The 27,513-nt window shown below is 51.5% G+C and overlaps 12 protein-coding genes across 12 annotated transcripts; 8 read left to right on the top strand and 4 right to left on the bottom strand.

Annotated features, from left to right (window-relative positions):
• Positions 1–58: 58 nt before the first annotated feature.
• Positions 59–1,096, bottom strand: CC1G_04639 (diphthine synthase; the record flags this gene model as incomplete). The annotated part of the gene is made up of 4 exons (XM_001829898.1): positions 59–407; positions 461–855; positions 910–981; positions 1,034–1,096. 4 exons carry the CDS (start codon positions 1,094–1,096, stop codon positions 59–61), a joined length of 879 nt encoding a protein of 292 aa, XP_001829950.1.
• A 219-nt stretch (positions 1,097–1,315) lies between these two features.
• On the top strand, positions 1,316–3,349 carry CC1G_04640 (hypothetical protein; the record flags this gene model as incomplete). The annotated part of the gene is made up of 8 exons (XM_001829899.2): positions 1,316–1,354; positions 1,391–1,446; positions 1,510–1,669; positions 1,852–1,939; positions 1,994–2,325; positions 2,384–2,920; positions 2,982–3,137; positions 3,200–3,349. The coding sequence occupies 8 exons, from the start codon at positions 1,316–1,318 to the stop codon at positions 3,347–3,349; spliced, it is 1,518 nt and encodes a 505-aa protein (XP_001829951.2).
• A 343-nt stretch (positions 3,350–3,692) lies between these two features.
• CC1G_04641 (hypothetical protein) lies at positions 3,693–5,528 on the top strand (the record flags this gene model as incomplete). Its single annotated transcript, XM_001829900.1, has 7 exons — positions 3,693–3,755; positions 3,824–3,967; positions 4,033–4,117; positions 4,180–4,511; positions 4,562–5,101; positions 5,168–5,320; positions 5,376–5,528. The coding sequence occupies 7 exons, from the start codon at positions 3,693–3,695 to the stop codon at positions 5,526–5,528; spliced, it is 1,470 nt and encodes a 489-aa protein (XP_001829952.1).
• A 175-nt stretch (positions 5,529–5,703) lies between these two features.
• On the top strand, positions 5,704–8,053 carry CC1G_04642 (hypothetical protein; the record flags this gene model as incomplete). The annotated part of the gene is made up of 5 exons (XM_001829901.2): positions 5,704–6,018; positions 6,069–6,101; positions 6,165–6,369; positions 6,418–6,620; positions 6,647–8,053. 5 exons carry the CDS (start codon positions 5,704–5,706, stop codon positions 8,051–8,053), a joined length of 2,163 nt encoding a protein of 720 aa, XP_001829953.2.
• Positions 8,054–8,624: 571 nt separating this feature from the next.
• Positions 8,625–10,635, top strand: CC1G_04643 (hypothetical protein; the record flags this gene model as incomplete). Its single annotated transcript, XM_001829902.1, has 2 exons — positions 8,625–9,315; positions 9,374–10,635. The coding sequence occupies 2 exons, from the start codon at positions 8,625–8,627 to the stop codon at positions 10,633–10,635; spliced, it is 1,953 nt and encodes a 650-aa protein (XP_001829954.1).
• Positions 10,636–10,867: 232 nt separating this feature from the next.
• CC1G_04644 (hypothetical protein) lies at positions 10,868–12,641 on the bottom strand (the record flags this gene model as incomplete). The annotated part of the gene is made up of 4 exons (XM_001829903.2): positions 10,868–11,146; positions 11,202–11,997; positions 12,047–12,387; positions 12,450–12,641. 4 exons carry the CDS (start codon positions 12,639–12,641, stop codon positions 10,868–10,870), a joined length of 1,608 nt encoding a protein of 535 aa, XP_001829955.2.
• A 92-nt stretch (positions 12,642–12,733) lies between these two features.
• On the top strand, positions 12,734–15,139 carry CC1G_14115 (hypothetical protein; the record flags this gene model as incomplete). The annotated part of the gene is made up of 5 exons (XM_002911536.1): positions 12,734–12,961; positions 13,086–13,118; positions 13,182–13,407; positions 13,457–13,632; positions 13,688–15,139. 5 exons carry the CDS (start codon positions 12,734–12,736, stop codon positions 15,137–15,139), a joined length of 2,115 nt encoding a protein of 704 aa, XP_002911582.1.
• A 251-nt stretch (positions 15,140–15,390) lies between these two features.
• CC1G_14116 (hypothetical protein) lies at positions 15,391–17,722 on the top strand (the record flags this gene model as incomplete). The annotated part of the gene is made up of 5 exons (XM_002911537.1): positions 15,391–15,684; positions 15,740–15,772; positions 15,828–16,029; positions 16,083–16,258; positions 16,316–17,722. The coding sequence occupies 5 exons, from the start codon at positions 15,391–15,393 to the stop codon at positions 17,720–17,722; spliced, it is 2,112 nt and encodes a 703-aa protein (XP_002911583.1).
• Positions 17,723–18,083: 361 nt separating this feature from the next.
• Positions 18,084–19,282, bottom strand: CC1G_04646 (glycosyl hydrolase family 10 protein; the record flags this gene model as incomplete). The annotated part of the gene is made up of 5 exons (XM_001829905.1): positions 18,084–18,473; positions 18,530–18,709; positions 18,760–18,881; positions 18,935–19,024; positions 19,075–19,282. The coding sequence occupies 5 exons, from the start codon at positions 19,280–19,282 to the stop codon at positions 18,084–18,086; spliced, it is 990 nt and encodes a 329-aa protein (XP_001829957.1).
• A 1,565-nt stretch (positions 19,283–20,847) lies between these two features.
• CC1G_04647 (glycosyl hydrolase family 10 protein) lies at positions 20,848–22,265 on the bottom strand (the record flags this gene model as incomplete). The annotated part of the gene is made up of 7 exons (XM_001829906.2): positions 20,848–20,924; positions 20,987–21,025; positions 21,139–21,448; positions 21,505–21,684; positions 21,741–21,862; positions 21,916–22,005; positions 22,058–22,265. 7 exons carry the CDS (start codon positions 22,263–22,265, stop codon positions 20,848–20,850), a joined length of 1,026 nt encoding a protein of 341 aa, XP_001829958.2.
• A 707-nt stretch (positions 22,266–22,972) lies between these two features.
• CC1G_04648 (U6 snRNA-associated Sm-like protein LSm4) lies at positions 22,973–23,930 on the top strand. Its single transcript, XM_001829907.2, has 6 exons — positions 22,973–22,995; positions 23,047–23,088; positions 23,141–23,290; positions 23,355–23,463; positions 23,523–23,543; positions 23,594–23,930. The coding sequence occupies exons 1-6, from the start codon at positions 22,993–22,995 to the stop codon at positions 23,656–23,658; spliced, it is 390 nt and encodes a 129-aa protein (XP_001829959.2). The 5' UTR covers positions 22,973–22,992; the 3' UTR covers positions 23,659–23,930.
• Positions 23,931–24,620: 690 nt separating this feature from the next.
• Positions 24,621–25,659, top strand: CC1G_04649 (hypothetical protein; the record flags this gene model as incomplete). The annotated part of the gene is made up of 7 exons (XM_001829908.2): positions 24,621–24,761; positions 24,817–24,998; positions 25,054–25,086; positions 25,136–25,163; positions 25,214–25,333; positions 25,395–25,423; positions 25,473–25,659. The coding sequence occupies 7 exons, from the start codon at positions 24,621–24,623 to the stop codon at positions 25,657–25,659; spliced, it is 720 nt and encodes a 239-aa protein (XP_001829960.2).
• Between the last annotated feature and the right edge of the window lie 1,854 nt (positions 25,660–27,513).

Consider the following 27,513-nt stretch of genomic DNA (forward strand, 5'->3'; position numbering starts at 1 on the left):
ATGCGCTCCTCCTCGTACCCTTCCAAGACCCCAAAAGAAAATTGGAATTAAATGCTTTTTACAGACCGGCACATCCATATACGTCTCGTGCTACTCGTCTCCAGTTCTCCTTGTCCACAGCGAAAGCTTCCGCATACTCGATTTCAAGGTAGTGCACGCGTTTACCGACAATCACGATGCTGTGAAGGGGCTCCCCGAAGACCTCTGGAGGCTGGCCTTGAAGCTCCTTGAGAGTACCGGCTACGATTCGCTGTTGGTTTCCGTCTCCACCGACTCTTGAGAGAGCGATCGCGAGCGTCGATTCGGGATTGAGGACGTTTTCTTGTCGGGTTGATTCCGTATCTAGCATCTGGGAAACAGCAGTAGGTATTGACATGTACCTTGGCGGCTCGTAGATTTTGCGTCCTCTGGATTACTGTTTAGCATGATGAAAAAAGCAGGAAGTGGACAGTCGACATACCGTGCCAGGTTCTCTTCGCTCTGCTCCTTGACCTTGATATCCAGCAGTACCAACGTGTGCATCCCGAGCTGGACGTTCTCCTTCACCCTGTCGTAATAGCTGTCCGGCTTCCAGGTCTCCGTGAAGAAAACCAGCGAGACGGTCTGTCCAAAGTTGTACAGCTGCAGCCCACACGCTCCAACCGCGTTCATGATCGAGGCATTATGGATAACTCTTGTCTGAATTCCAAGTGCACGGGCTCGAAGGATGATATCTGTATGTGTAGTCGCTCCAAATGGATCGCCGACAACCAGGAAAGCGACGTCCTCCTTGTCTGCGTCTCGAAGGATTTCGTCGGATTGGGTTTCGACCATGTCGCGGTCGGCGAGGATGACTGGCTTTCCATAGAACTCTTCCTTTTGAAAACGAAGTCAAGCTCAGGGATATGAGGGTCGATTGTGAACACGGACGAGGCGATCTTGTTGAATCATCAGGATGCTGGTGTAGGCTTCTAGGTACACTCGAGACGCGCCCTTGACTGCCTATTATCCAATAGATGAGTCTCCATTCAAATCCATGGATTCTGCTACGCACCTCGAGGCCCCGAACGGTGATATCCTTTTCATCGCAAAGCCCCAGGCCGATGACATAGAACATTTTGGAGGATGTGGTAAAGGAAGAAAGAGATAAGGCGGAATCAATCAAGACCAAAATCGTTTCATCACGTTCGGAGTCAATACCCGTTTCTCTAACCGCAACACCCGTCTAACCACTCGTTTATCCGGGGATGGCGACCTCACATGTCCTATGACTTCATCCAGATAATCTTTCCCTGGTCTAGAAGTAACCTCTTTATAGCTTACCAACACTGTCATCATGGGAAGCGGGCATTTCGAGCACTATATCACAAACCTTGTAGCCTAAACCCTCTTTCTTTCCCAACCACCACAGCGTGAGCTTGGTGTCCTCAAAGTCCGCGTCTTTACTTCTGAATCTTGTCCTACAATGTGAGTTCTTTCTGGTCTTGGTGTTACGGACTCAGCGCTCAGCTAATGAAAAACCGGAGTTAGGTCGTCTTTCCAAGAGCTTCCTCTGGACATCTTGGACCCTGTCATCTCGAACCTGAGTGATCGTAAGGATTGGCGAGCTTGCACCCTCGTCAATCGAGAGTTCAATCGTATCGCGACTCCTCTGCTTTACCGCAGTCTCGATTCCAGGGTAGCGACGCAGGTAAGCTAGCGTTGGCCACTGGCTTCCTCCCCAAAGCCATCTCAAGCGGCGGGTACGAGTGGTCTCGTGCCGCCAGGAAACTGGGTGGACATTCCTAGTCATTCCACTGGCTTCCCTGATTTCACGACGTCATGCCTCGTGGAAAGAAAGAAAGACACTAACGAAGATCATGGCATTTCTAGAATGGGAAATTCGTGGTTCTTCACCCGTGCTTCACCTTGATTCAGCGTCCCGAGCTTGGGAAGTATGTCCGACACGTTACCGAGTCTGGTTTGTCTTCCTCCCATTCTCCCCATAGTTGCTTTTGACACACCCTATACCCAGGGTCCATACATAATCGAGTCACCTCGAGTTTTACCGAGCAAACTCTCCAGGCCTTGGTGCACTGCACGTCCCTGCGCTCATTTACCTGGACAGATGATTCTGATGCAGGCTTTGTCCTCTACCGCTTCCTCGAGGTCATCAGAGACCTACCTGGACCTCTCGAGGACATAAAAATCCGATCTCACTTGGATGTTGGGCAAGATACCTGGGACCTGTTGACGACATTCTCCGGATTGAAGAGCGTCTCGTGGTTTTGCATGGACGGTCCGCCCAGAGTCTTGCAAGGATGGGGCGAGCGTTTGGGGCCTACCCTCACCCATCTCGAGCTCGGTGTACGTGCTTGCCCATGGCCTATCAGCCACATAGATCGCTGAATGACACCTCCCTCAGAGATGCGCGGGCGTTCCACCGAGCATCCTCGTCTCTGTCATTTCACAGCTTCCCAAGCTGGAGAGTATCCTCTTGAAAGGAGCACCAGCATCAGCAGTGGCCACCATTCTGGGTATCCTCCCCAACCTCCGACACCTTGACACCGAGTACATCCCCTCCGGCTCCTCTCGCTCCTATAACCGATCTCTCGGGGAGGCAGCAGACGACCCTCGCCCTCCTCTCACCCATTTGATGGTCCGAACCTCCTCTCTAGACTTCCAAGGCCCGCGCATGCTCTGGAGTTGGATCCTTGCCAACGTTCCAGGACCTGAACCCCACCTCGAAGTGTTCAGGTTGCACTCTTTTGCGAGCGCGATGACGCATATCGAAGTCCCTCGGACGTTCATCCTGGGATTGGCTAGGATTCATGGGAGCTCGTTGAAGCAATTCTCAGCGTGCGGTGCTCAGATGACTTTGACGGATATTGAGTGTTTGTGTGGGATGTTCCCTCAGTTGGAGTTCATTGAGACGAGCGTATGGGTCGAAGAAGGGAATATGGTCAGTACGTCATACACTTCGTCCTTCGAGTAAACATTAGATTGACAAGAACACGATGTAGGAATCATTGAAGTTCGCAATCGCTAAAGGCAAAAATCTACGAGCGCTAAAGCTCAACGTTCGATCCCGTTTCTCCACTCGAGATGCAACAAATCTCATGCTGCGAGACGAGGATTCAAAATTGCGATTCATCAGTGTCGATGGATTCCAATACACCGTCAGTTTCTCTCATTCCCCTTCATCTATCTATCCGTACCATGAACTCACCTTGCTTCCTAGGGCAAATGGTACATCGTCGATGACGACCTTGAGGAAGATGAGCTCGAAAATCGAGCGGATTATCAGGTCATGCACAATAGTAGAGGCGGACGGGTGGTCCTCAGGTTCATCGTCACCAAAACTGATTCCGCAGAGGACTTGAACTGGTGATCAAGGTGTGCATAGTATCTACTCGTAGTCGATGTTGTCGAGACCGTAGAATCGGAGTATTCGGAAATGTTAGGCGAGTTAGCCGTGTGCGAGGAAGAATCAGATAATTGACGTCGGCTTCCAGTTTCGGAGATAGTTCCCTGTTCTGTTGACAGCTCTCCGGGACGCGTGTAAGAGTTGGATTATTATCAATGACTTCATCGCAACGTTGAATGAAGCCCGCTTCCAGAGAAGCTGGCCGCAGTTACAAGTACGTTATGCCGGTGCTGACGAAGGTATCATGGGAACAGGTTTCTGCTGCCTCGTTTTGCCGCGCGGGTGGGCTTGGTTTATATCTCAGTTCATGAAGCAACGTATGATTTCTCGCTCGTCGTTCTTACGCGTCTCTCGCCCTCAAGGAAGCCATGTACGTCGATTATTTCCTCACAGGCATTCTGTGGAATTCACCGACTGTTGCACAGGGCGTCCTTTCAGGACCTACCGATTGATATCCTGGACCCAATCATCGGTTCTCTTAGTCGAAGAAAGGATTGGCATGCATGCGCCCTTGTGAACCAAGACTTCAATAGGATTGCAACGCCGTTGCTGTACCGACGCCTGGACTCGAGGTTCTCGAAGGTGCGTCATGTCTCCTGTACAGGTGGAAGAGCGCCGAACTGCGTCGAACACTTCACCACTTCCAGGAATATCAGGTCTTGGTTCACCCGTGGTCTACCCTGATCAAGAGACCGGAATTAGCAAAATATGTTCGCCATGTTACTGAATCAGGTGTGTTTCTTCTTTCATCTGATTATTAGGCATCTAGCATCTTCTGAAGGCGTCACAACCAGATTCCAAGTTCAATGAGGCGGAACCGTCTCTCCATAAGCAAGCCTTGGACGGATTGTCCCTATGCACCTGCATTCAATCTTTCACCTGGACCGGCGAGTCCATCCAAACCTCTGTCCTCTACAGCTTTCTGGCAGTCCTCAAAGCGTTACCTCGCCCACCTGTCGAACTCAGCATCCGCTCTCATTACGATATTGGAGCCAAGAACTGGAATCTCCTGAGCTCGTTCACCGGCTTGGAGCGATTTTCATGGTTCTGCGTAGATGGTCCGGCGAAAGTTTTGCAGGGATGGAGTGAGACCTTGGGTCCTACGCTTACCCATCTCGAACTTGGTGTTGGTCCCGGTTTCATCGTCTATTTTCGACTACTAATGGTCCTTGACAGCGCTGCGGGGGTGTACCGTTGACGATCTTGATCTCGGTGTTCATGGATTTGCCCAAACTCGAGAGCCTACTCTTGCGAGGTGCTCCAGCGCCCGCTGTGACCAGCATCGTCGCACTCCTTCCGAACCTCAAGCACCTTGATACAGAATATCTCCCCTCCTTCACCTCGCGCCGCGCCAACCAGCCAAACTGGACTGATGAATCCCGCCGCCCCAAACTGAAGCACTTTATGATTCGGATCTCTTCATTTGACTTTCAAGATTATGTCCCCATCTGGTCTTGGATCAACGAGAACGTGTCGCATTCGGAAGCGTCTTTGGAGGTGTTGAAGCTCCACTCGTACGCGCTTCCGACTAATTTTACTCAGGTTGATATTCCGAGAACGTTCTTGCTTGACCTTGCGAAGACGCACAGAGCGACTTTGAAGCAGTTTGCGGTGACGGGTGCGCACCTGACCTTTGCGGATATCGAGTGTCTGTGTGGGATTTTCCCGTTGTTGGAGATCATTGAGTGTAGTGTGTGGAATGAGGAGGGAGATATTGTGAGTATCTCTCTGACCTCTGTGACTTGTTAAAGCCTGGCTGACCTTTGGTGATTGCCTGCGTAGGAACCGCTAAAAGACGCGATTGCGAAGGGCAAGAATTTGCGGGCGTTGAAGTTTGGTCGACCACCATTCAACGTCGGAAATGTCAAGCACATTATGTTAAGGAGTAAAGGGTCTAAAATCCGGTCAATAAGTATGGATGGCTTCCTATATACAGTCAGTCGCCGTCCGTTCGAATCGTAAGACGGCTGTGGTACTAAATGATCCGCAGGGAAAATGGTGTGTCCTTGGCGAAGAGGTAGATCCAGGAGACTTTCAGGGTATGCCTGAGTATCAGGTGGCTCAAAACTCCAAGGGGGAGAAGAAGGTACTCAAGTTCATTGTAACGAGATCGGACAGTTCCGAGGAGAGCGATTCGGTTTAGCAAATAGACGCCCGCCCCTATCTTGGCTACCGGCCATTTCGGCTTAGAGTATTCCCGTGATCGGGAATCAGATCCAAACAATTTCGAAAATCGTCCTGTTCAGCTTGACCTCTGACTTTCATCTTGGAGACAACGACTTGCTACGAAATTCTATTCTTCTGCTTTCTCTTACCTTATGTCTTGGAGCAACTATAGCTTTCCTTTCAGCATTCTTTCTGATGACCGACTGACGTCTCCCACGCGATGGCCAACGAGAGAAGGCCTCGAGCTGTGCCACGAAGAACTCGAGCCCATTGACGGAATGTGTATGTTGATGTATGAGGCCGAGGAATTGAAGGATCTTGAGAGCTTCATTGCGGCAACGTTCTACGATAAGTCTACTGGCGAGGAGAAGGAGGCGAATAGGCAGCGAGAGTTGAGGTGGGTGAAAGATCGTGTTGTTATGTGGAGGAGGGCTCGGTTCTTGGATATCTACAAGGGATTTATCGAGGTGAGTGGTTTGCAAGGCTTTGTGGTGATGATTGCTGACCTCTTTTATAGGGAAATATGGATCTAACAGGACGACATGAACCTGTACGCTTTGCGTCTTCCTGACGAGACAGTCTGAAAACAGTGGCCTGACGCTGAAGACAACAGCGATGGAACGAGTACATGCAGGGTTTTGAGGTGTTCATTCGGGATTTCGAGAGGCTGGCGCCGTATATCAAGGAAATATGTGTCATTGGAGATTCCGTTTATTGGCGATACGAGGTCCTCCCCCAGATTCGTGAAGAATACCGCGACTGGCGCCAGCGGTGGGAGATTGGAGACAAAGAAGAGGCTAGAATAGTTGGTCATTCCGGTAGGTACCCATTCCTGCTCATTCAAAACGCTTCTGACGCTCTCCTAGTGAAGGCCTGTAAGCTTTGGGCGACAAATGCGGCACCCAAGTTCCAGAGTCTTACCCTGCTCGACCTCCCCGACGAAATCCTGGAGCTCATCTTCAACGGATGCAAACTACGAGAATTGTTATTACTGTCGAGAACGTGTAGCGGTTTGCGATGGGCTAGGGACCATTGTCTGAAGGCACGTAGCGCTTCACGAAATATCTCCGTTGGGTTCCATTAATGAGATGGCAGGGATGCGAAATCCGTTTCGGCGAGCCGAAAGAAATTGACTTCCGCTTGGATCCTGCATTGGAACCCATTCCGCAAATCAGTCCTTACCTCGGAAAGGCATATCGACGATGTCGCAAGCATATCGAATACTACCTTGCCCAACCCAAGCAATGCAGGGCTCTGAAGGATCTCTCGGTGGATTTCACATGGACGTCTAAGCCTCTATGGTTGGACGAGTTGAGGACAATGGACACAGCGCTCGACTGTATGATCTTCAAGGATCTCTTCGCCGACCTTTGCAATGTCCTGACACCCAACGGCGTCCCCAACCTCACCACCCTCCGACTGACGCACGTCTTCCTGGATGCCGATGGAATTGCAGCGATATGCTCGCTCGAATGTTTGAAGCGTCTACTGTGTCACGACTGCAGTGTCCAGCGGTCGGGCGACCTTCAACGGTGGCTTGAAGGAGACCATCTTCCCTTCCTCTCACAAGCAACGCTCGACCTCGACCTCAAATTCGGCTCCCGTGATGCATCATCATCCAGCCAATGGGATATACTCTGTTTATTCCCGCACGTGCAAAATCTTACCCTCGGTGCCCTGGATAAGCACGGGGAGTTTGACTTCCCTACGCTACTTTACCCCAAATTTCATTGCATCAAGACGTTGCAACGTCTCTCTGTCTACAACATCCGTGCCTCTACCCTTTCCACTCTGGGTGCATGGCTGATGGAGCGACTCTTCTTGATGCCAGGGCAGACCGACCAACTGATTCACTTCAAGATTGCAAACCGTATCCACATCCCGCAGCGACATTTGTATACGCTGTTCCATTCCCTTCATTCGAATACTCTGGAGGCGCTGGAGATAGACGGAATCGAGTACCAGAGAGCATTGCCAGGCATGATTCGGCGGATCGCCCTCGTTTGCCCAAACCTCCGCGCACTCAAGCTCGTTGTACGTGCCAACGGGCTGCAGAAAACAGCCAAACCAGTGATTTGGCCCGAACCTTCGTGGGCGTACGCACCCGCGTTCTCGTGGTTCAAGCGCCTACAGCATTTCATCTGGAACTATAGGATCGCGTTGGATGACGCAACTCCGTTTCCCTTGGAACGTTTCGAGCGCGAAGCCGCGGGCAATCAGCGTGACGGCACCATGGGACAGGGGGAGGAGTTGGATCCCTCCGACGAGTTGTTCTTTGACGACTTTGAGCTTTCGGCCGCCCCGTTTGTCCGTTATTGCCCAACGCTGAAGAGCTTCGCCTCCCACGACTTCAACATTCTCTGCAAGATAGTAGGAGAGGATAGTGACCGCCGCTCCTACAGCAGAAACGAAGTGTTTGGGAGAATCTTTATTTCGCGTGTCGAGGATTCAAGCGAGATGGACCGACTTCTGGCAGACAATCCAATTTACACTCAAGATTGATGTAGACAACACCGATCTCATGACAATAGAGTAATGACGATTCCAGTTGCGACAGGTTATTTACCCAGCATTACGTTCATTCGCCACCTGCATTAGCCCCTAACTGCGATACACATCTTCGCCACTCTCTTCAGTACTATCAAAAGTTCGTCACGCTCCCTCCTTCGGAGTTGCCAATGATGTGACATGGAAGTGTTCGCCATCATGTCACAGTCGTTGCAACACTATGACTTTCGGCACACAGAACGAGAACTTCCCTGATTCTCTAAATGACTAAATGAATGAATAGCCGAATAGCTTAATAACCTGAATGCCAAATTTCAAATGAGTACACATAGAGATATTGAAGAGAGAGTAAAATCCGTTTCAAGACCCTGCAAATGATAGTACAGTGTACACCCGGCGCACTGCCTTCTTGAAACGACTCCGCAGATCACAGCAGATCACCATAGGCTCAAAGCTTCCGTCCATTGCAATTCCGCACTCGACTCCTTCTGGCCCGCTCTAATAAGCAGCTTCGTTTCACTCGTGTTCAACAGCACCTCTCTCTATCGACACCCACCTCTTTCGCATGGCCAAAAAGCAGAAACATGGGTCATATTTCGACAAGCCTAAAGGTGATATCTCAGGGACACCCTTCCCCGACCTTGTATGGGAAGAAATCGCGAGCTACTTGGATGAAGGGTCGTTGTTCGAATTGGGACGAGCATGTCGGTCGCTAAACGATTTCGCTTTTACCTTCTACCTCGAGACGCAAAGCGAGTACTACACCTTTGGAGATTTCCTCTCTGCCCCTGTTGGCTATCCCCCTTCCCTCTTGACAGCTCTACGATGTGCTCTATTCGTGAAGGGCCTTCGCCGCATCATGGTGGGCCCTAAATCCGTCGAAACCCTCCAAGACTTGATTCAACAGCTGCTCGATCTCCGCGCCATTGTCCGCCAGCAAACCGACTGTCACACCTTGTCCTTGTACCTCTCCTCCGTCGATTTCCGAATTCAAAAGTGCGGCGGATTGGCATTTGCGAGGGGGATCCGCGTGTCGGAAACCGCGTTCCAGGAGCTCTTGTGCAGCCTGGTGACGACTGCTGTCAATAAAGGTTGCAAGAGCCTGGATATCAGCAAGGGAACCGCACTCTTCACTGGACGTGCTTTTGGGGCCGGGCCACTTACAAGGCCTTCCTATTCAAAAACGAAGAAGCAGGCTGCGCCCGTAACGATCGAACCAGGTCCTAAAGAAGGGCCTCAAGAGGCGACGAGTAAAGGTGAGCTATGAGATCTTTTTCATTTGCGTGGACTAACGAGAACCTGGATGTTGGTCAGGCCCCGGGGCTAGTCTTCCATCGCTTGGGTCGCAGCCCCAGGCACTGAAGGGTCCACGACCTGAAGTAGAACTCCCGGGTCGAGCACGACACTCGCTTCTCAACCTCAAACGGCTCTTTCAAACTGGATTCCGGAAGAAGAAACCGAAACCGATGGCTTCCCTGAGCCCTACTCCTACAACTACGCCTCCTTCCGCCTCTTCGGCTCCTGTGAGACCTGAGCTGGAAGTGGTCAGCTCGTCGAAGCAGGGCATTGCACTTGTCCCTGGGCCATCAGAACCTGAACCCTCCCTGAGCTCGCAGACAAGCCTCCCCATGCCCTCTCACGGACCAGATATTCAGTCGTCACTACGCGAAATCCAACTTCGATCCGACATGCTTCTCTTACCTCTCTTCTATGACTTTACTTCGTCTCTCCTCAGAGCCAGTTCATCCACCCTCAGCAAGCTCGTCATCGAATGCTCTTCCACACCTTCGTCCGTCTGGCACGACTTCTTCACCTCGGTTCAGATCTCCTGTTTGAGGATGCTGGAGATCATTGTAAGCATGCTCCTAGTGGAGGAGATGTTGGACATCGCACCGGACGACCTTGCTTACTTCCTCTCGCGCCACACGACCTTGGAGGTGATAACCCTCTATGGGCTAAAGCCAGGTGTCCCATCGCAGGCTCTAACGGAGCGCCTTTTCATGCCTGGATTGAGGTCGTTTAGGGGCCATCCGGCGTATGTGTCGTGGATCCTCGACCTTGATCCGGCGCAGGTACCACGGCTCGAGCGCGTCGTTGCCAACACCGAGTACTACAGCAGTAATTCAAACCGACCGTTCGATCATCGATTGTTGGACGGGGTGCTGCAGTCGCTGGGTGCGCGAAACCTCACCCTTGGACTCGACTTGACGATTACCGAAGGACGGGACGAGTGGTTCCAGAGCCGCGTGGACGATCCAGACAGTGGACCAATTAAATCGCTCACCAATATCCGGACACTCGACCTCAACTACTCTTGGTATATGGTCCTCAAGCCGCCCGAACTCGAATTCTTGACGCGATTCATCAATACCTTCCCGGCGGTCGAGCACCTGCTGCTAAACGAATTCGCCATCGATGTGGAGTCGACGGGTTGGGCGCTAAGCGAAACTGAGAAAGTACAGGACTTCTTTGCGCGTCGTTGCCCGAGGTTGCGAACCGTCAAGATCAATGGGCGTCTGTCTATCTCGCTGGTTCCAGTTTCGGTGATGGAGCCGGGCTCTAATGGACCACAGTGAGGTTAGGGTAGACTCATTCAAAATCCGTGTACGTTTTTGTATTTTTACCAGGCAATACGATTGACATACGTCGAAATCCAACGAGTGCAATAGATGCCCCTGGAGCGATGCGTTCGTCCTTTAAAAGGATGATTCTTACTGGGATTGACATACACTCAGTATTCAAATACAAATGCTATCGGGAAAGAAGCGCCCACCAAAGTCCATTCAAGAGCATTGGCACGGTCCCTCTTCAGAGAACCCAACCCAGATCAATTGCAATCCCTGACACGGGTTTAACCGGCGTAGCCCCCCAGCGATGTCTACCCTCCAGAAGTGTCGGTTCGAAGAAGTTTCTGATTGTTGAGATGCGGAAAATGTCCCTGTCATGGGGCAACTCGAACTCCATGATGTTTCGTTCGATGCCCCACACGTAGAGCTGGTGATCGCCGGTAAATCGGAGGTCGGAAGTCCAGTATAGTCCGACGGAACGCAAAAGCGGGAACGTAAGGAGGTTTGTTAACATTTCAGGCTGCCAAACATGTCGTTAAAGGTTTGCTCGACGAAGGAGAGGAGAGGGTACTCACTAAATTCCGGACGTGGCCTCCAATGTGCTCAAGACTTACGTCCACCGAAAGGGCTTCAAGGTTTTTACATTCCAAAAGAACCGATGTGTATTCGTCGACGGTGCTCCAATACACTGGAGATAGGTTATACAATGCCAATGCGACAATCGACTCCTTGTGCAATGGCAGCACTTTCTTGTAGAACATCTCTCGATCGCAGCCGCCTTGTGCCTCGCCCCAATGCCTTTTCTTTGGAGCTCGAAGGATCAGCTTTTCGAGACCCGAATACGACTGGAGGTACGTCGCCAAAGTTGCTGGTATTGAGTCGACGATTATGGTCCTCAGCTTGACTGTGTCGCCAAGGATAGCCCAGATGTTCGTGTTTGAGGGGAAAGTCGTGTGGTCAATATCGAGGTAAGTAAGGCAACCCAATTGGGGTCGCCCTCTGAATTTGAAACCGCACCCTCGGAAGCGTAGGTACTCCAGCTTGCAAGGGAATGGATTCTCGGGGGTGGGCTTTGGGAAGCTTGGGAAGGGGAAGCGAATGCTTCTGTCGGTGTTGCTGGAGAAGTCGAGCGAGAGGTGGGTGAGATATGGGTTGGACACGAGCATGAAGGAGACCTGGGTTAATATTTCCTGGACGTAGCGGCCATCTCGGATATTGGAGATGGAGAGCTTGTGAAGGGAGGAGAGAGTAGGAAGTGGGAAGTCGTGGAATGGGATGCCGATAAAGTGAAGGAGGAGTGTCTTTAGTAACGGAAGAGAGCGCAGGGCGGTTATGATTTGGGGAGAGGGGTCCGCTGATTCTACATGCCATCTGAGGAGAAATTAGCATGCGCATTGAGCACAAGCCAGGGACTACGTACTCAACACTTCGGACCTGCTGAAACGCGCTCAAGACGGGGACAAGGAACGCGTCGCTCATCCCAGGCATTTTAATCTGCGTCGCCGTCCATTCCTTCTTCGAGTTGCATCCAAACTTGATCCTCAGGACTTTACAGAAGCGGAAGATGGACCCATTGTCGTCGATGTGGTCCTGGACCTGTGCTTCAGGCACGAACGAAAGTCTGCGCTTCTTGCGCGCGTCGAGCGTGACGTCCCTGAAGAGGTAGATCTCAGGTGGGTACTTGAGCTGCCTGCAGACGAGACGAAGGTGCCTGAGGTTGTCCTTGATGTCCTCCGGTGTTGCGTTGTACTGAAAGGCAACCTGGGACACCCGTTTTAGCCTTTGTATCCAATTACTATTAAGTATGGGTTTGACAGACGCACCTCGGCGCAGATTCGCTCAATCAGCTCTGGCGCTAAGTCCGTCAGAGTGGTCTTCATGGTTTTTCCTTTGGACGAGATGGTATCGCTGGACAAAGACCCATTGGCATCTTGGACGCTCTGGCTGTTACAGTGGATGTGGGAAGGTGGCACTGTGGCTTTCCTGTCACGATAACCCGGGATCCCCGCCATCATGATGGCATCACATGATGTCCGCCGACATCCTGTCAAAGGAATTGGTTCTCTCTCCACTACATTACTCCTTCTCATTGCTCCCCTTGAACACAATGCGCACAGAATTCGAACTGGTTGAACAGAACCAGCTTACCCCGCCAACATCGTGGCCCACCAAGGATGCCATGAAGCTGTGCTATTCGTACGACTGGGTTTGCCGCCCGACGATGCTGATTTATGAGAGGGAGGAAATGAGCCAGTTCTTGTTCTGTATCGGCCCTCCAGGATTCTTTATCAACGACGAGAACGACGAAGACGAGAGAAGCACTATGGTGGAGCAGGTTAGCGTCTTGTACACCCATGCTTTAAGGTGGAGGCGAGCCAGATTCTTGGGGATTTACCATGGCTTTATTAAGGCGAGTTGCGAAGAACTGTCGTTGGGCGGTGTTCTTAAACTGTTTATAGGGACGTTTGGACCTTACCGGTCGCCATGAATCGGTACGTTCAATCTCAATAGGCGAGGTAGGTGCGGCGAGCACAAACTAAGCCTTTCTTCCTTAGCGATGGAATGAGTACATACCAGGCTTTGAAGCCTATATACAGGATTTTGACGCCCTCGCGCCGTTCCTGTACAAGGAGAAGAAGTGTTCTCCCATGTGGACCGGAACATTTCATACCGTGACGTATCGTGTCAAGCCTGAGGGAGAAGATACCTATCGCCAATGGCTCTCTCGATGGAAGATCGAACATGATCAGGGGGACCTTGCGGATATCATTGCTCGTTCCTGTAGGGTTTATTCTCTGTTTGGTTAGAGGCATGCTCACCTTTCTCCTAGTGGATGTGCATGCGCTCTGGTTGAAAGGCTCGAAACCCCAATTCCAGTCCATCACACTTATCGACCTGCCTGAAGACATTCTTGAAGTAGTGTTCAGCGAGTGCTCTCGCGAAGAGCTATTCATTGTTTCTGGGACATGCACTACGCTACGATGGGCGAGAGACCACTGCCTGAAGGTGAGCCCTTGCCAGTGATATCTCTGTCCTACCTATCTCACATTATGTACTGCAGGCCTGCGAGATCCGCTTCACCCAGTTCATGGGTTCATTGTGTGAGAAACTTGATCCAGAGTCTGACCTTCCCCGCCAAATTATCCCGTATTTCATCAAGGCGTATGGACTTTGTCTCGATCGTATCGCCTACTATGCTGCTCGCTCCAAGCAATGTGCCATCATGGAGAAGCTTGTCATCAATCTCTGTTGGACCTCGGGGACCCATTATGGTTCACCTGTCTACCAGGCCTTGAAGGGTGCATATTGGGAACGCGTTGTCAAGTCTCTGTCCAAAGCAATCATCCCCCTCATTGGGTCGAAGGGAACGCCCAATCTCACCCAACTCTCTCTGACTGGTGTTTTGCTGGATGGCCACGAACTCTTGGCTGTCTGCTCCCTTGGGAAGCTGAGAACCCTCTCGCTTTTTGAATGCAAAGTCACTGCTATTGATACTCTGACGAAATGGTTGGAAGGCAATACACTTTCGTTGTCTTCCCCGGTGGCTAATCTCCATATCCGCTTTGGCCCCTATCGACCTGGACCTCCCTCTAGTCAATGGGTCGTATTACGCCTCCTACCTAATATCCGAAACCTCTCGCTCGAATCTATCGACTATGCGAATGGTTTTGTCCTCCCTGAAGACTCGGAATTCTATTCTCAACTTCGCTGCCTCGACTCCTTGGAACGCCTGGCCGTGACTCATATCAGGTCAGAGAGTGTTGGCTCTCTTGCGTCCTGGCTCTTGATGCGCAGGCCTTTTCATTCGGACACCATTGCCGACAAGCTCACTCACTTCGAAATCGTGAACGATGTGCACATCCCCCTGGAAGGAATGCAATTACTTCTTCGCTCGTTGCGCTCAAATAGGTTGGAGGTTCTCACTCTCTATGGGATCCAGCGTCAATTCGCTCGACCAGAGTTAATAGGGGAAATTGCTCAACTTTGTCCCAACCTTCTTTCCCTGAGGCTAATCGCACACGGCAGCCTTCAAGCAAAGTATCCAAAACCAATCGTCTGGGCAGCTCCATCCTGGAGTTATGCAGCCTTGTTCGCTGGATTCAATTGTCTGGAGCACTTCAAGTGGAACTATCTTATCCCCGTTGAGGATCCGACGCCCTTCCCGTTAGTACATTTCGAAATGGAGGCAATGGAGCCGGTTGCTACTGCTTTCCCCGGAGAACTCTGGCCCTCCGAAGTCGACGACAGCACGCTTTACTTTGGGGACAACCATCTCTCCGCAGCTCCGTTTGTGGCCCACTGTCCGACTTTGGAATCGTTTTACTTGGACAACGATTCACTTTGTTGTGAGATAATTCGATGGGTTGAGGACGACTTGGGTTGTGATGTACACAGTCCTGGAGTGGATTTCGAGGAAGCTGCGACTGGAGGGGTGGGCGGGAGGGTGGAAATTCGGGATGTAACTCAGTCTAGGAGGGAATATGAAGGGGCTTGGAGCTGGGATGGATTGTAATTTTATTTCTCCAGATTCGCCGTGAAATTTCGTTACTACCTATGTAAAATATGTAACGCCGTCGACTCATTTGGAGAGGTTTATTTCGTTAAGTAGACGCGGGCGTGGCCAGGATTGGAAAGCAAGTTTTATCTCCGCCATCATTTGTCCGTCATCTGAGTAAACCAGGGTTTACTCCTGACTCCTTCAGGCTTCCCCCGTCTTACTTGCGTCTTACCTGCAATTCCTTCAAAGCGCTGAGCCAACAAACCATGGGCCTCGGCTTCCCTTACGATGTAACTGTGGACAAACCGCTGACCTCACCCACTGAATGGCCCAGGAGGGACGGCCTTGAAGTCAATCACTCTTCTTCGATGGCTCAGGGGCCGTATATGCTCATCCGCCAAAAGGCCGAAATGGACATGATAGAACGTTTCTACTATCTGAAATTTAGGATGGATGAGAAGGGAGAAGAAGCGGAAAAGCTCAAGCTGGAATTTCTGACCCGCCGCGTCCTCATGCACAGGAGGGCTCGGTTTTTGGATATATACCGAGGATTTGTCACAGTAAGTAGCACGAAACCTCTCAGTTCAGAGCACAATCAGTATTTTGATCTTCCAGGGACACCTTGACTTGACTGGTCGCCATGAATCTGTAAGCAAGTCATTTTGTGTCTCGTTTGACAGTTAACGACATCCTTGGGCAATAGCGTTGGAACGAGTTCATCGACAGCTTCGAGGAGTTCATGATTGACTTCGCCCGTATTGCCCCCTTCGTTGAAAAGGCGATAGGTAAACCGGGGTCTCGCGTCCAATATACAGTCCAGCAGGAACGTCAAGAATTGTATCGCGAATGGACTCAGAGGTGGGATGTCCAGGATTTCGAGGCAAAGATTGTGCTTGGCCACTATCGTACGCCATTTGTTGAGTCTCGGTGTGATACTGACATATTAAGATGGCACCAGTGGCGATCTACAATCTATCGTTAAAGAAGCCGCAACCCAAGTTTCAATCCCTCACCCTTGTTGACCTCCCTGAAGATATTCTGGTTTCTATCTTTGACCATTGCACCGTTTCACAGCTAGTTTCCCTTTCTCAGACGTGCACCGCGCTCCGATGGGCCCAGGATCATTGTCACGAGGTACGCCATGCCCCGCTGCATATCAACTTTGTGTCGGTACCTTACTGTCGTGACCAGAGCTGCGAGTTCCGCTTCAGCACATCCGATGAAAAATGGGCGCTTCAAGGAGATCGTTCCCACCTTGCTGCTCGAGTGGGCCCCTACGCTTCCAAGTGTTCGATGCGATCGCTAAAGGACATTATCCATTACATCTCTCACCGCGAGAAATGTCGAAGGCTGAAAAGCCTTCTCGTGGATTGGAGTTGGACGATTGATCCCGACGCAGAACTCCACGTGGTATTGGACGAGGTGTTTCAAGACGGACTGTTCAACCTTCTCTATAAACATCTCCGCCGTCTCCTCGACCCCTCCGTCTTGCCACAGCTGACCTCCCTCTCCTTGGAGCGTGTCTACCTGGATGCAACAGGATTCAGGGGGATCTGTTCGCTGCCGCAGCTGCGATCCCTGTCATTCTCGCGCTGCAGTTTGTCCGGGCCGGAGATCACGGAATGGTTTCTTGAAAGCGACGAGGCTCCGTTCACCTCTCCGGTGGTGAACCTTCACCTCCGATTTGGCCCCTGTGACAACCCTCCAGCCAACCAATGGTTGCTACTTCCCTTCTTCCCCAACGTTCGCAATCTGTCTTTCGGCGGATTCCGCTGGCAAGGGGCCGTTCATTTCCCTCCCGCGTTTCTCCACAGCAAATTCCGTTGTCTCGATGTTCTGGAGCGCCTATTCGTCAAGGAGATTGCCGAGTCCAGCGTACCGCTTCTCGCGGAATGGCTGCAAAGCCGTCGTTCCGCTCATTCAGGCAATGCCGGAGACAAACTAACTTACTTCAAACTCAGAAACCAGATCCATATCCAGGATGAACCGATGCAGCAGCTTCTTGTCTCGCTTCAGTCTGAGCGGTTGGAAGCGCTCACCATCGATGGTGTCCATTATAGGACCGCACAACCTCGCATGATTGAGGATATCGCTCGGCTATGTCCGAATATCCGCGCCCTCAAACTCATCGTACGCGCTAACGGCCTCCAGCAATGGGCTCGGCCAGTCGCCTGGCCCAAACCTTCATGGGCATATGCACCGACATTCGAGGGATTTAATCGATTGCAACACTTCACCTGGAATTACAACACCCCAGTGCACGAGTCGACACCTTATCCGTTGGAAATGTTCGAACGAGCGGCTTCCGGGAGCGACACGGATACTTCATTTGAATGGGAATGTGTAGATGAAGACGACCTGGACTTTAACGACTTCGAGCGCAGCGTCGTGCCGTTCGCGGTCTACTGCCCGACGCTAAAGACATTCGCGCTGGAATATCACGAACCTCTTTGTGAGGTGATTCGAGAAAGAGGTGGCGATACAAGCGGAATTGATAAGATACACGTGCATTGTGTGGACTCGAAGCGAAGGGAGGAGCTGTTGGCAGAGAACCCGGATTCTTCACTAGAGGTTGAATATGGCTGGCCTGACCTTTGAGACTACTTACGCAGGCGACAATGAACAAATGCTTCCATATCATCCATGCTGTGCTGCTGCTGCTACCCGGACTCGTGTCTCTTTAAAGCCCCAGGCTAGCGTCGCAACTTCTGCCAATATACACGTGGGTTGCCCGGAACTGCGGAGCAGGGACTATATCTGAGTCCTGGGTTCACTGGAAGGTCTCTGTCACTTTCTCTCCACCCTCCCACTCCCTGCCTTGATTCGAAGCAGGAGCTTAATATATCGTTCTTTACTGGGACTGATCCATGTCTCGAATTGGGGTAAGAGGGGAACGTTGTGAAACGGGGATAAGGATTGGTGGATTGGTTGAAAATACACATACAATACATTGATAATTTTAGTTGAGGGCGGCGTTGACACCGTCGTACGCAGGCTTGCGCCTGTAGTTGTCGTCCCAGAGCAAGGGAGAGTCATCACCTGGGAACGTGCCGTCGACCCAGGTGTGCCTGTCGGAAACACCCCAGATGGTGATACCAACACACTGGGGAACGTTCAAGCAAGCGCGAGTGACAGCCTCATAGTCCCTCTGTTGCTGCTGGAGCTTACCCTGGTCGACGGGCCTTGGGATACGGATGTCGAGCTCGGTGATGGCAACGTCGAGACCGGTGTCACCCAAGCGCTTGAGTTGAGCCTCAAAGTTGCCAATGCGACCGACGATCAAGTGGGCTTGAGTACCAATACCGTCGATGGGAACACCACGCTGGCGGAGACGGCCGACAAGGGCGAGCTATTGGAAAACGGTATCAGCACTAGCTATGGTCATGCATACGAGTGGAAACGTACAGTGGCATCAATCTTGGGACCAGCATAGTCCAAGTTGTAGTCGTTGATGTAGAGCTTGGCGTTGGGGTCGGCAGCACGGGCAGCTCGGAAGGAAATGTCGACGAACTCTTCACCGAGTACGCGGTAAAAGACACTGTTACGCCACTGGCCGTTGTCCTCGAAAACTTCGTTGACGACGTCCTGGGGTCCATTTAACCACAACGGCAATCAGAGATGAAGCAGGAGCTTACCCAGGCGTAGATGCGTCCACGGTAGCGGCCAGCAACCTGGGCAATGTGGTTCTGGATAACCTGGATCAAGGTGTTGCGGTCCCAGATGTTGTTGACCCAGCCGGGAAGTTGCGAGTGCCAAACTAGAATTCGGCGCGTCAGAGCATGGCGTTCTGTAAATTTCATGATAACCTACCGAGGGTGTGGCCACGGAGGAGCTTGCCGCGTTGAGTGGCCCAGTTGGCGACCTGGTCAGCGCCTCCCCATTGGAAGTTGCCGCGAGAGGCTGGTCGACGTTAAGCATATGAGCTTTAGGTCAGGTGCAACAAAGCGTACGTTCAGTGGCATCCCACTTCATCGAGTTTTCGGCAGTGATGGCGCCAAACTCAGTGTTGAGGATGTTAGTGATAGTACCATCGTTGAGGGTGTTGCGGTCCAAGATGTTACCGTAGTAGCGCTTGCCCTTGGCCTTGATTCTGGCGTCGAGCTGAGCGTTAGCGGCGGTGATAGCCAAGAAAACGGTGGTGAGGAGAGAGAACTTCATGATTGCCTAGGAGATAGCAACAACGAACTGAAGAAAAATGCGACCATAAACCCTAGCTTTTATACCCACAGAAAACACCACTGAAAATTCCGGTTGGCCAATGTGATTAGCGCCTTGGCTTTCGAGGAAGGTTCGTCATCGACCGTCATTAATCAGTTTTGCGATTGAATTCGATGCCTGCTGACACCCAATTCTCCGAGCCGGCGACCAAGCTCGTCTTAAACCCTTTATCCGAGCTTTTGTCGAAGGAAGCCAAATGCTGTAGCGAGTGTGCAACAACCCTTGCGGCGTGTTTAAAGCACCGTCCCATGCTGGCCTGTCGCGATCCCGATTGTCGGTGGGCCATTTCGAACAGCGCTGGTAGGTTTGTGGACTTCCACTCATGAGGTTCATGAGGAGATAGTCGTCTCAGGGTGAGAGAGAGTTCTCCCTTCCCCGGGTTCAACTACTGATGGTGCAAGCCTGGAAATCCAGAGAAGGGCGTCCCCGCATCCAATTCGGAGATCTGGAGAAGCCTCAATGAGACACATGGTGCACCCCACGATCTCGGCGTGTAAACGCGAAGAAGTCGGTGGTTACGCTCAGTCATTCAGAAGCCGGTAGAAGACGCTGAATTAACCTTCGCGAGTACCCCAGAGATCTAATAGAAGGGGAATGGAAGCGGCTGGTGCAGAGAACATCATGGCCAAGAGCAAAGAGCGTGGCGGCCGTTTCTCGTGACTCCGTCCATCCTGATGTGCGGCCATTTCGGGACGATTGCACCCGCCGGACCGGGGTCAGTACATAGCGGATGTCGGCGACGAAACTCGATTCTTCGGTGGCCAAGTTATCGCGTTGCATCTCATAGTCGTTTGTTGTTCAGTTCACGGTGCAGTGAGAGCACTCCATTGTCCCAGGTTCCCACCCAAGACTTTTGATCATACTAACTTACCCCAAAGAAGTCTTCAAAGCGGCTCGTCAACGCCTTTCTTTGTAACGTGCTTGCCTCAAGTGTCTTAACCTGTAATATCAGCGTCGAAGGATGTATCGCATTTTATGGAACAGTCCGTGGGTGTCATAGAAGCTGCTGCCCATCCCTCAGCCGGTATCTCTCCATGGTCGTTGCCTACTCAGGTATTCGACCTGGATAAGTACCGGTATTGTTACCCATCCAGCCACTCACTCCCTGACCGAAAATAGATATTTCCAAAGGGCTCCGGCTTGCGATTCTTCTGGTTTCGTCCTGCTGAGCGGAACGAGGGGAACTCAGGAACTGGTACTATTGTGGGACCGGATCGACTAACGCGCTAGTGTAACGCAGCCTACTCCGAATGTCGAACGGGATAGCTATGGCTCTGAAGGGTTCTAGCTTTAAACATCTATTCAAGTAGCAGGTACTCGGGACAGGTTTTGAAATGGTGCAGTCGCATGACGGCCGACCCCATGTTCTCTCCATTGGAAGACTATCATCGACAGAGAGCTGGACCCTCGGAGCAAGCAGCCTCGTAGTCAGAATCAAATGCCCCGAGATTCGTGACCCGGAAGTAATACACACAGCGCTTGCAGACAAGAGGAGCCAAGAAAACCTAAGCCTCATAGTCCAGCACCATATTTAGCAATGCTGTGTCCTTAAAAGGGACACGTCCAGAGGTCTTCCGCAGGCCTTCGATGAAATTCAGTTATGCTTCCTTGTTTAACACTCAAAACCAGGTCCAAGACACGTACTCCCATTGTCAATATACAAGCGAGTAATCATTGAGTTCTCTAATAATACAATACATTCCTTTCGATAGGAGTTTAGTTAAGAGCGGCATCAACACCATTATAAGCAATCTTGCGATTGTAGTTGTCGTCCCAAAGGAGAGGAGCATCATCACCTGGGAACGTGCCGTCGACCCAGGTGTGCCTGTCGGAAACACCCCAGATGGTGATACCAACACACTGGGGAACGTTCAAGCAAGCGCGAGTGACAGCCTCATAGTCCCTTTGTTGCTGCTGGAGCTTACCCTGGTCGACGGGCCTTGGGATACGGATGTCGAGCTCGGTGATGGCAACGTCGAGACCGGTGTCACCCAAGCGCTTGAGTTGAGCTTCAAAATTGCCAATGCGACCGACGATCAAATGGGCTTGAGTACCAATACCGTCGATGGGAACACCCCGTTGGCGGAGACGGCCTACAAGGGCGAGCTATTGGAGTAGTATGGTGTCAGTAATTATGGTCATGCATACGAGTGGAAACGTACAGTGGCGTCAATCTTGGGACCAGCATAGTCCAAGTTGTAGTCGTTGATGTAGAGCTTGGCGTTGGGGTCGGCAGCACGGGCAGCTCGGAAAGCAATGTCGACGAACTCCTCGCCGAGAACACGGTAGAAAACGCTGTTACGCCATTGCCCATTGTCTTCAAAGACCTCGTTGACGACGTCCTAGAGAGTATACGGTTAAAAATGGGACAGTGTGAATGTGGATTGGGAGAACATACCCAGGCATAAATTCGACCACGGTAGCGACCAGCGACTTGATTGATGTGGTTTTGGATGACCTGGGTGAGGGTGTTACGGTCACCAATACCGTTCACCCAGCCTGGAAGTTGAGAGTGCCAGACTAGAGGCCTATCGTTCACATAGGAGATGATATCATCAATCGACATGGCCTACCAAGGGTGTGTCCACGGATGAGTTTGTTGCGTTGAGTGGCCCAGTTGGCAACCTGGTCAGCGCCGCCCCACTGGAAGTTTCCGCGAGAGGCTTGTCGACGATGAGCAAGCTTGAACGATGAGTAACGACCCGGGAGACATACGCTCGGTAGCGTCCCACTTCATCGAGTTCTCGGCGGTGATGGCACCGAATTCGGTGTTGAGGATGTTGGTGACAGTACCATCATTAATAGTGTTGCGGTCCAAGATGTTGCCGTAGTAGCGCCTGCCCTTGGCCTTAATTTTGGCGTCGAGAGCAGCGTTAGCCGCAGTGACAGCCAAAAGGACAGTGGTGAAGAAAGAGAGCTTCATGGTGCTGGGTGGCAGAGGCGAGCAACCGGTAGTAGGAACTGGGGACCTGGAGAAATATAGCGGCCAAACTCGCTAGCTTTTATAGAAAAAATGAACCCAAGACTAACTTTTACCTCGAATCTCGTCATTTTATGCTTCTGACTGCCCAACTGAGGTCAATTGAATAGGGATGGGTGGAAGTTCTGAATAGCCTGGGGGACTCCACAGCGAAATTCGAGGAAACTCTCCGAGTTTTACTCGAAGGAAGCCTGAGTGGCGTTACCTGTTCGTCTCCCCAGACAACCATCTTACGACCGATAAGGCAGCAATATGTTCGGCTTTAGCCTTCTTCTACTCCTATGGAGGGTTCGCTGTAACAAACCATCTTCTTTGCGGAAGAATAGGATGTCGCCTGATATGGGTAGTACAGGACCATTGTGATGAACTAACATAAGTGAAATGGGAGCACCACATACGGGATAATCTGAGATCCTCGCTCTCTGTAGGAAGCCTTCTTCGTGTAAGTTAACCACAAAGGAATCTACAGGGCCATATTGACGGCATTCGCGAGTGGAAGCGATGTCCAACTTTGCCTTCAGAATCAAGGTGACGGGCGCTCCAATGCAACGCCAAGGTTCCCACGATCACAGTTGTTTACACTGCCACAGGCTGAGCCGTCCTCATCGAGCTTGACGGTGTCGCGTCCACTCTTGGTCGTCGCCAACAACGACGAGAAAAGATCGTCAACATGGTACGCCCTCACAGCGCCTCTGGCATCTCGAAGCTTATCGCATGCTCTTAGCTGCCACTATCTCTGCTAAATGCAGCCCAGAATAAGCCTATGGTGAGTCCCAGATCGATCTTTCAGGCGGCTTTTGTTCACGGGAGCTCGACAGCTGGTAGAGCTGAAAAACGGGGAAACTTTCAATGGACATCTAGTAAACTGCGACAACTTTATGAATATCACACTGCGAGAAGTCTACCAGACGAGTGCAGAGGGAGATAGGTTCTGGAAATTGAAGGAATGCTATATTCGAGGCAGCACAGTACGTTTGTCCATTGGGATCGTGTCCGAATACCGAGGCAATTGACGCCTAGCTTCGCCGTTAGATAAAGTATCTTCGCGTCCCCGACCAACTTTTGGATGCAGTGAAGGAGGAACAGAACCGCGCACGAGAAGCGAATAGAGGCGCTCGAGGGGCGCCTGGCGGAAGAGGAGGTACGTCTAATCCAACGATCCTGGGACGGCAGAAGTTCTGAACAACGTTGGTTTGTCAGGCCGTGGAATGCAACAACGAGGTATGGTTTCTGGACATCTTGACAACGGCTTCCAACTGACGACTGGCTAGGACGAGGAGGCAGAGGAGGACCGGTCCGGGGTACTCCTGGGCGAGGAAGAGGACGGGGAGCATAACCAATCTCTAAGGCTTCTTTATCGAACGTACCGGCGAATGCTTTCCGGCTGGTCCCTCCAACGTTCGCGGCGATTTACACGATCTTCGTTCTTTGGTGAATCTTGCGCACAGAGATCCTTGCACTTTACCGACACCACCACATCACGAACCGCTTTTCTCTGGAGTAACGCGGGTGCAAAATGTGGTGTTTTATGATCTACACCCACCAGCAAGGTAATGCGATGTATAGGGACACTTTCTCTGAATAGACTGAAAATTCTCAGGCGAAACGCCCTTTTCAAATGCTGTTCAGCAGCCGTTCTTGCCCACTACGGTTCTATCGCACCACATACCGACAATTATCCTCGTATGCTGTATCTGTGCTCACGGTGGACCGCGATGAAGCCGCTTGCTTCGACCCCGCATCGACGCCGCGTCGAGGGCAACTGCCTCATAGCCTCCGAACAAATCCCTTTCGACGTAAATTCCCGGTCAACAAGCCATCAAGAATGTTAATCTTTCTCCAAGACTTGCTGAATGTCCTTAGATGACATTCCTTCACATTCCCCCGTTCTTCCTCATTGCACGCGATCCTCGAGGAATAGCAGTCACTAACGCGTCTCTGCGAGTATCGCGCGAATGGCTGGTGTGGCCGTCCGACGCCGTCGTAACGCTCGTCACGCGCGTACACTCAGGGAGGGAACTCGTTGAACTTCCTGGTTCTCATTTGAGAATTTGCGGCAGGAACTTCTGGTCAGTTTTCCCATCGACTGAGCTCCCATGTGGACCCCAGTCATTATTGATGAGTGAATACAAGTGAATACTAGTACAAGTACTTCAACCCACCGCAGTTTTCTGCTCGCTCGTGCCCCCCATGAGGCCCCATGAGTGCAGAAAGCTTGAGCAGCCTTACGAGGGGGCTGGTAGGTGCCAAGGCCCGTGAGAAGCCATCATTGTAGACTCCGAGAGTTTCGGCATCACAATGGCGGTGGGCGTCATCGACGTTGTCTCGAACAACGGTGTCAATGTCCATCTTTTCTCTCGATTTCTCGCTTGCACATCCAGCAACACCGTCATGATATCCAGATTTGCGAAATCGATATTCTTAATCGTTGGTTTGATGGTGAGCGGCCCAGAAAGTACGACCAACGACCCACACATTGACAAGAAACGGTCAGCTGGTGTTGACGACGCTGGCAATGCTTCACCCACCGTCAAGGTCATATATCGATCCTTGGACAGGCCAGCTGTTTGGAGAGGGTGGTGTGGAGAAGTCGTTGAATAATGGACACACGAATCAACCGATATTGGGTGTCGACGGAGGGGTGATTATGGGGAAGCTGGGGAACGAGACGGCGAAGTGAGTATTTCAGCGCATTGTAGACCTCAAGCCATTTCTGACATCGGGGTTCAAGGGCAGCGCTTGGTCGTGCTACCTGGAAGCTCATGTTTGTCTTCCATTTCTTGCCGTGGCGAGCGCCTAATGACGATTCACAGGCATACCATGACACTTCGATACCCAGAGGTGGGAATAGCTTCAGCTTCGAAGGGATTCGTGGACTCATAGGCGGCTAGAACCCTACACAAGACGAGAGAGATGCTCTCAGGTCATATTTCTACCTCACATCTAGACTATATCCATGTGGAGAATGTGCAGCGGAATTCCAAGCGCTTCTGAAGAAATTCCCGCCACAGGTGTGTAGGCATTCTCGTCCTTGCTCAGGGCACCGCTAACCATCACTTATCGTGAGCACAGACATCCTCTCGCCGTTCTGCCTCACTATGGTCTGTTGCTTTATCATGTGCGCCAAGAAGAATGCTTATCCCAGTCTAGGCTATGCGCAGTCCACAACGAAGTCAACAAAAGACTGAAGAAGCCGCAATTCGACTGTGCCCATCTGGATGACGAGTACGACTGTGGCTGCGGTGACGAACCTGCCGTCAAAGGTGGGGAAGGGTTTAATGAGTCTGACAAGGGGACAGACGACCTCACTGGTGCAGATATGATTCGTGGTGGCTAATAACTGTTGGATATGGATGTGGTAATGGCTCTCCCAATTCTTTGCTGAGCGGGACCCAGTTACCTTTCGATGCAAAATTCAGTGCAAAAAAAACGTAGGTAAATACCGAGGCGATGTGAACATCGATGTGAACATCGACGGGAAACATTTGCGTACGACAAGATGGTATTGGGACGTTTGGCTTGCTCCCGGCAAAGGAAGTGGGGTCTGGCGCGGAGGGGAAAAGACAAAGGACTCCAGACGTCCATAAAATATACATTGGTGCGTCCATAGAAGCAAGGAGTATATCCCACTTCACTTGATCCTTCTGGATAAAACATGATTTACGTCACCCCATTGGTCCATCATCATAAGGGCCTCCAAGCGTTCAAGTGTGATCAGGTCTCCATACAAGCTGGCTATTAGTGCTTCGAAGTGGAAAATCTCGCCACCTCTTCAGCGCGGATAACACCTGTAAAGGAACTTCCCGACTTCCTTGCCGAAAGCAATGGGTGAATTATAAATCTCCCAGTACTCCAGGGATGGATGATGGGACGACTTGGATTCGGGGATGGCGGGCACTTGGCGAGCATCGCATGGGAGGTGCAGGCGACACAAGTTGGGACACCGTTGCAGGGCTGCATAGACTCCGTGTAGGGTGAGATTGCCACGATACATATCCGACCTGTAGCTCTTCATTCGAATCGCAAAATCGGTGAGCATCGGCCAGGACGAAAATATGCGGAGAAGCGCCGCGTCATCGAGCTCAGGGTGTTCGCAATACGATATGTTGATTTTTTGCACTTTGCTGAAGGACAGGAGAGGCGTCAAGGTGGTCTTTGTGGTGGAAAATAGCCTTGAGTCAAAGCCCCATATCGCCCATCTCTATGGTGATGTCGCGAAGCCTATCGGAGATTAAGCCTTGCGATAATGCGAAAAACGTTTCGGTTTCCGGGAAATGTTGGAGAGAGAGTTGGAGATTGAGGTCAACAAGCGATGGTGCGAGAAGAACCTTGGCCAGGGCATTGAAGGCCGTCAAGGCACTTGATTACGAACTTTTCCAGTTGGTTTAGCTTCGGAAACAAAAGTGGTTGAGAGAAGCTGGAAGGTAAATTTGGGATGTCGGACGCCGACAACCTGGCACTTTCTAGACACTCGAGTTTACTCAGAGCAAGGAATGTTTCGGGGTGAATGAGTAGGTCGCCAATGTCGAGGACGGATAGAGAGGTGCCGAAGTGGAGGCAAAGTCTCTCAATGCAGGGAATGCGCTTGACGATATCGTCGTCCTTGAGAATCATCAATGTGAGGTCGTTTAGAGCCGGGCAATAGGGGCGAAGCCTGTTTGCGATTGCATCCCATCGAACCCCATCGAGGGTAGGGCGAAATGAGAAAGCTGCGGTACCAACGCTCGCACACGATTGGCGATTGCTTTGAGCTGAGGATTGTCATGGATTTGGAAACTTGGCGGCGATAGATCCAGGGCCCAGGCGTCGACCTTCGTCAGTCACAATGATGACGGATCGAACGGAAGGCGATAGGACGACGCTTGGATAGAATACAGCTTCCAACGGACGCTCGGATATGCAAGGAAGGGAGACGTATGCGGCGTTGGGAAAAATGGGAACCGTGAATCTTCGCAAAATCGCGCAGTCGGAGCAACGCAGAATGGTCGAGACAAAAGTGCGAGGAAGTCGTACATTCGATATGCTTAACGAGTGGCCCGTAAAGTAGAAGCTGTCGAAACGACAGAGGGCTCTGCAGACATGCCGCGTCTTTGATATGCTGCGATAGGCGTTTAGTTAACTTGCATCCACGATGAAGCCATAAACCCACCATTTCTGATCTATCGAACGAATACGAATATCTGTATCTTAC

Source organism: Coprinopsis cinerea, assembly GCF_000182895.1.
Source record: "Coprinopsis cinerea okayama7#130 chromosome 3 map unlocalized cont3.3, whole genome shotgun sequence".
In the NCBI taxonomy this organism is placed as follows: domain Eukaryota; kingdom Fungi; phylum Basidiomycota; class Agaricomycetes; order Agaricales; family Psathyrellaceae; genus Coprinopsis; species Coprinopsis cinerea.

Coding starts and splice junctions, on each gene's coding strand:
- CC1G_04648 (XM_001829907.2), top strand. Junction 23,291..23,354: donor GCTATATTCGAGGCAGCACA/GTACGTTTGTCC, acceptor CTTCGCCGTTAG/ATAAAGTATCTTCGCGTCCC. Junction 23,544..23,593: donor CCGTGGAATGCAACAACGAG/GTATGGTTTCTG, acceptor ACGACTGGCTAG/GACGAGGAGGCAGAGGAGGA.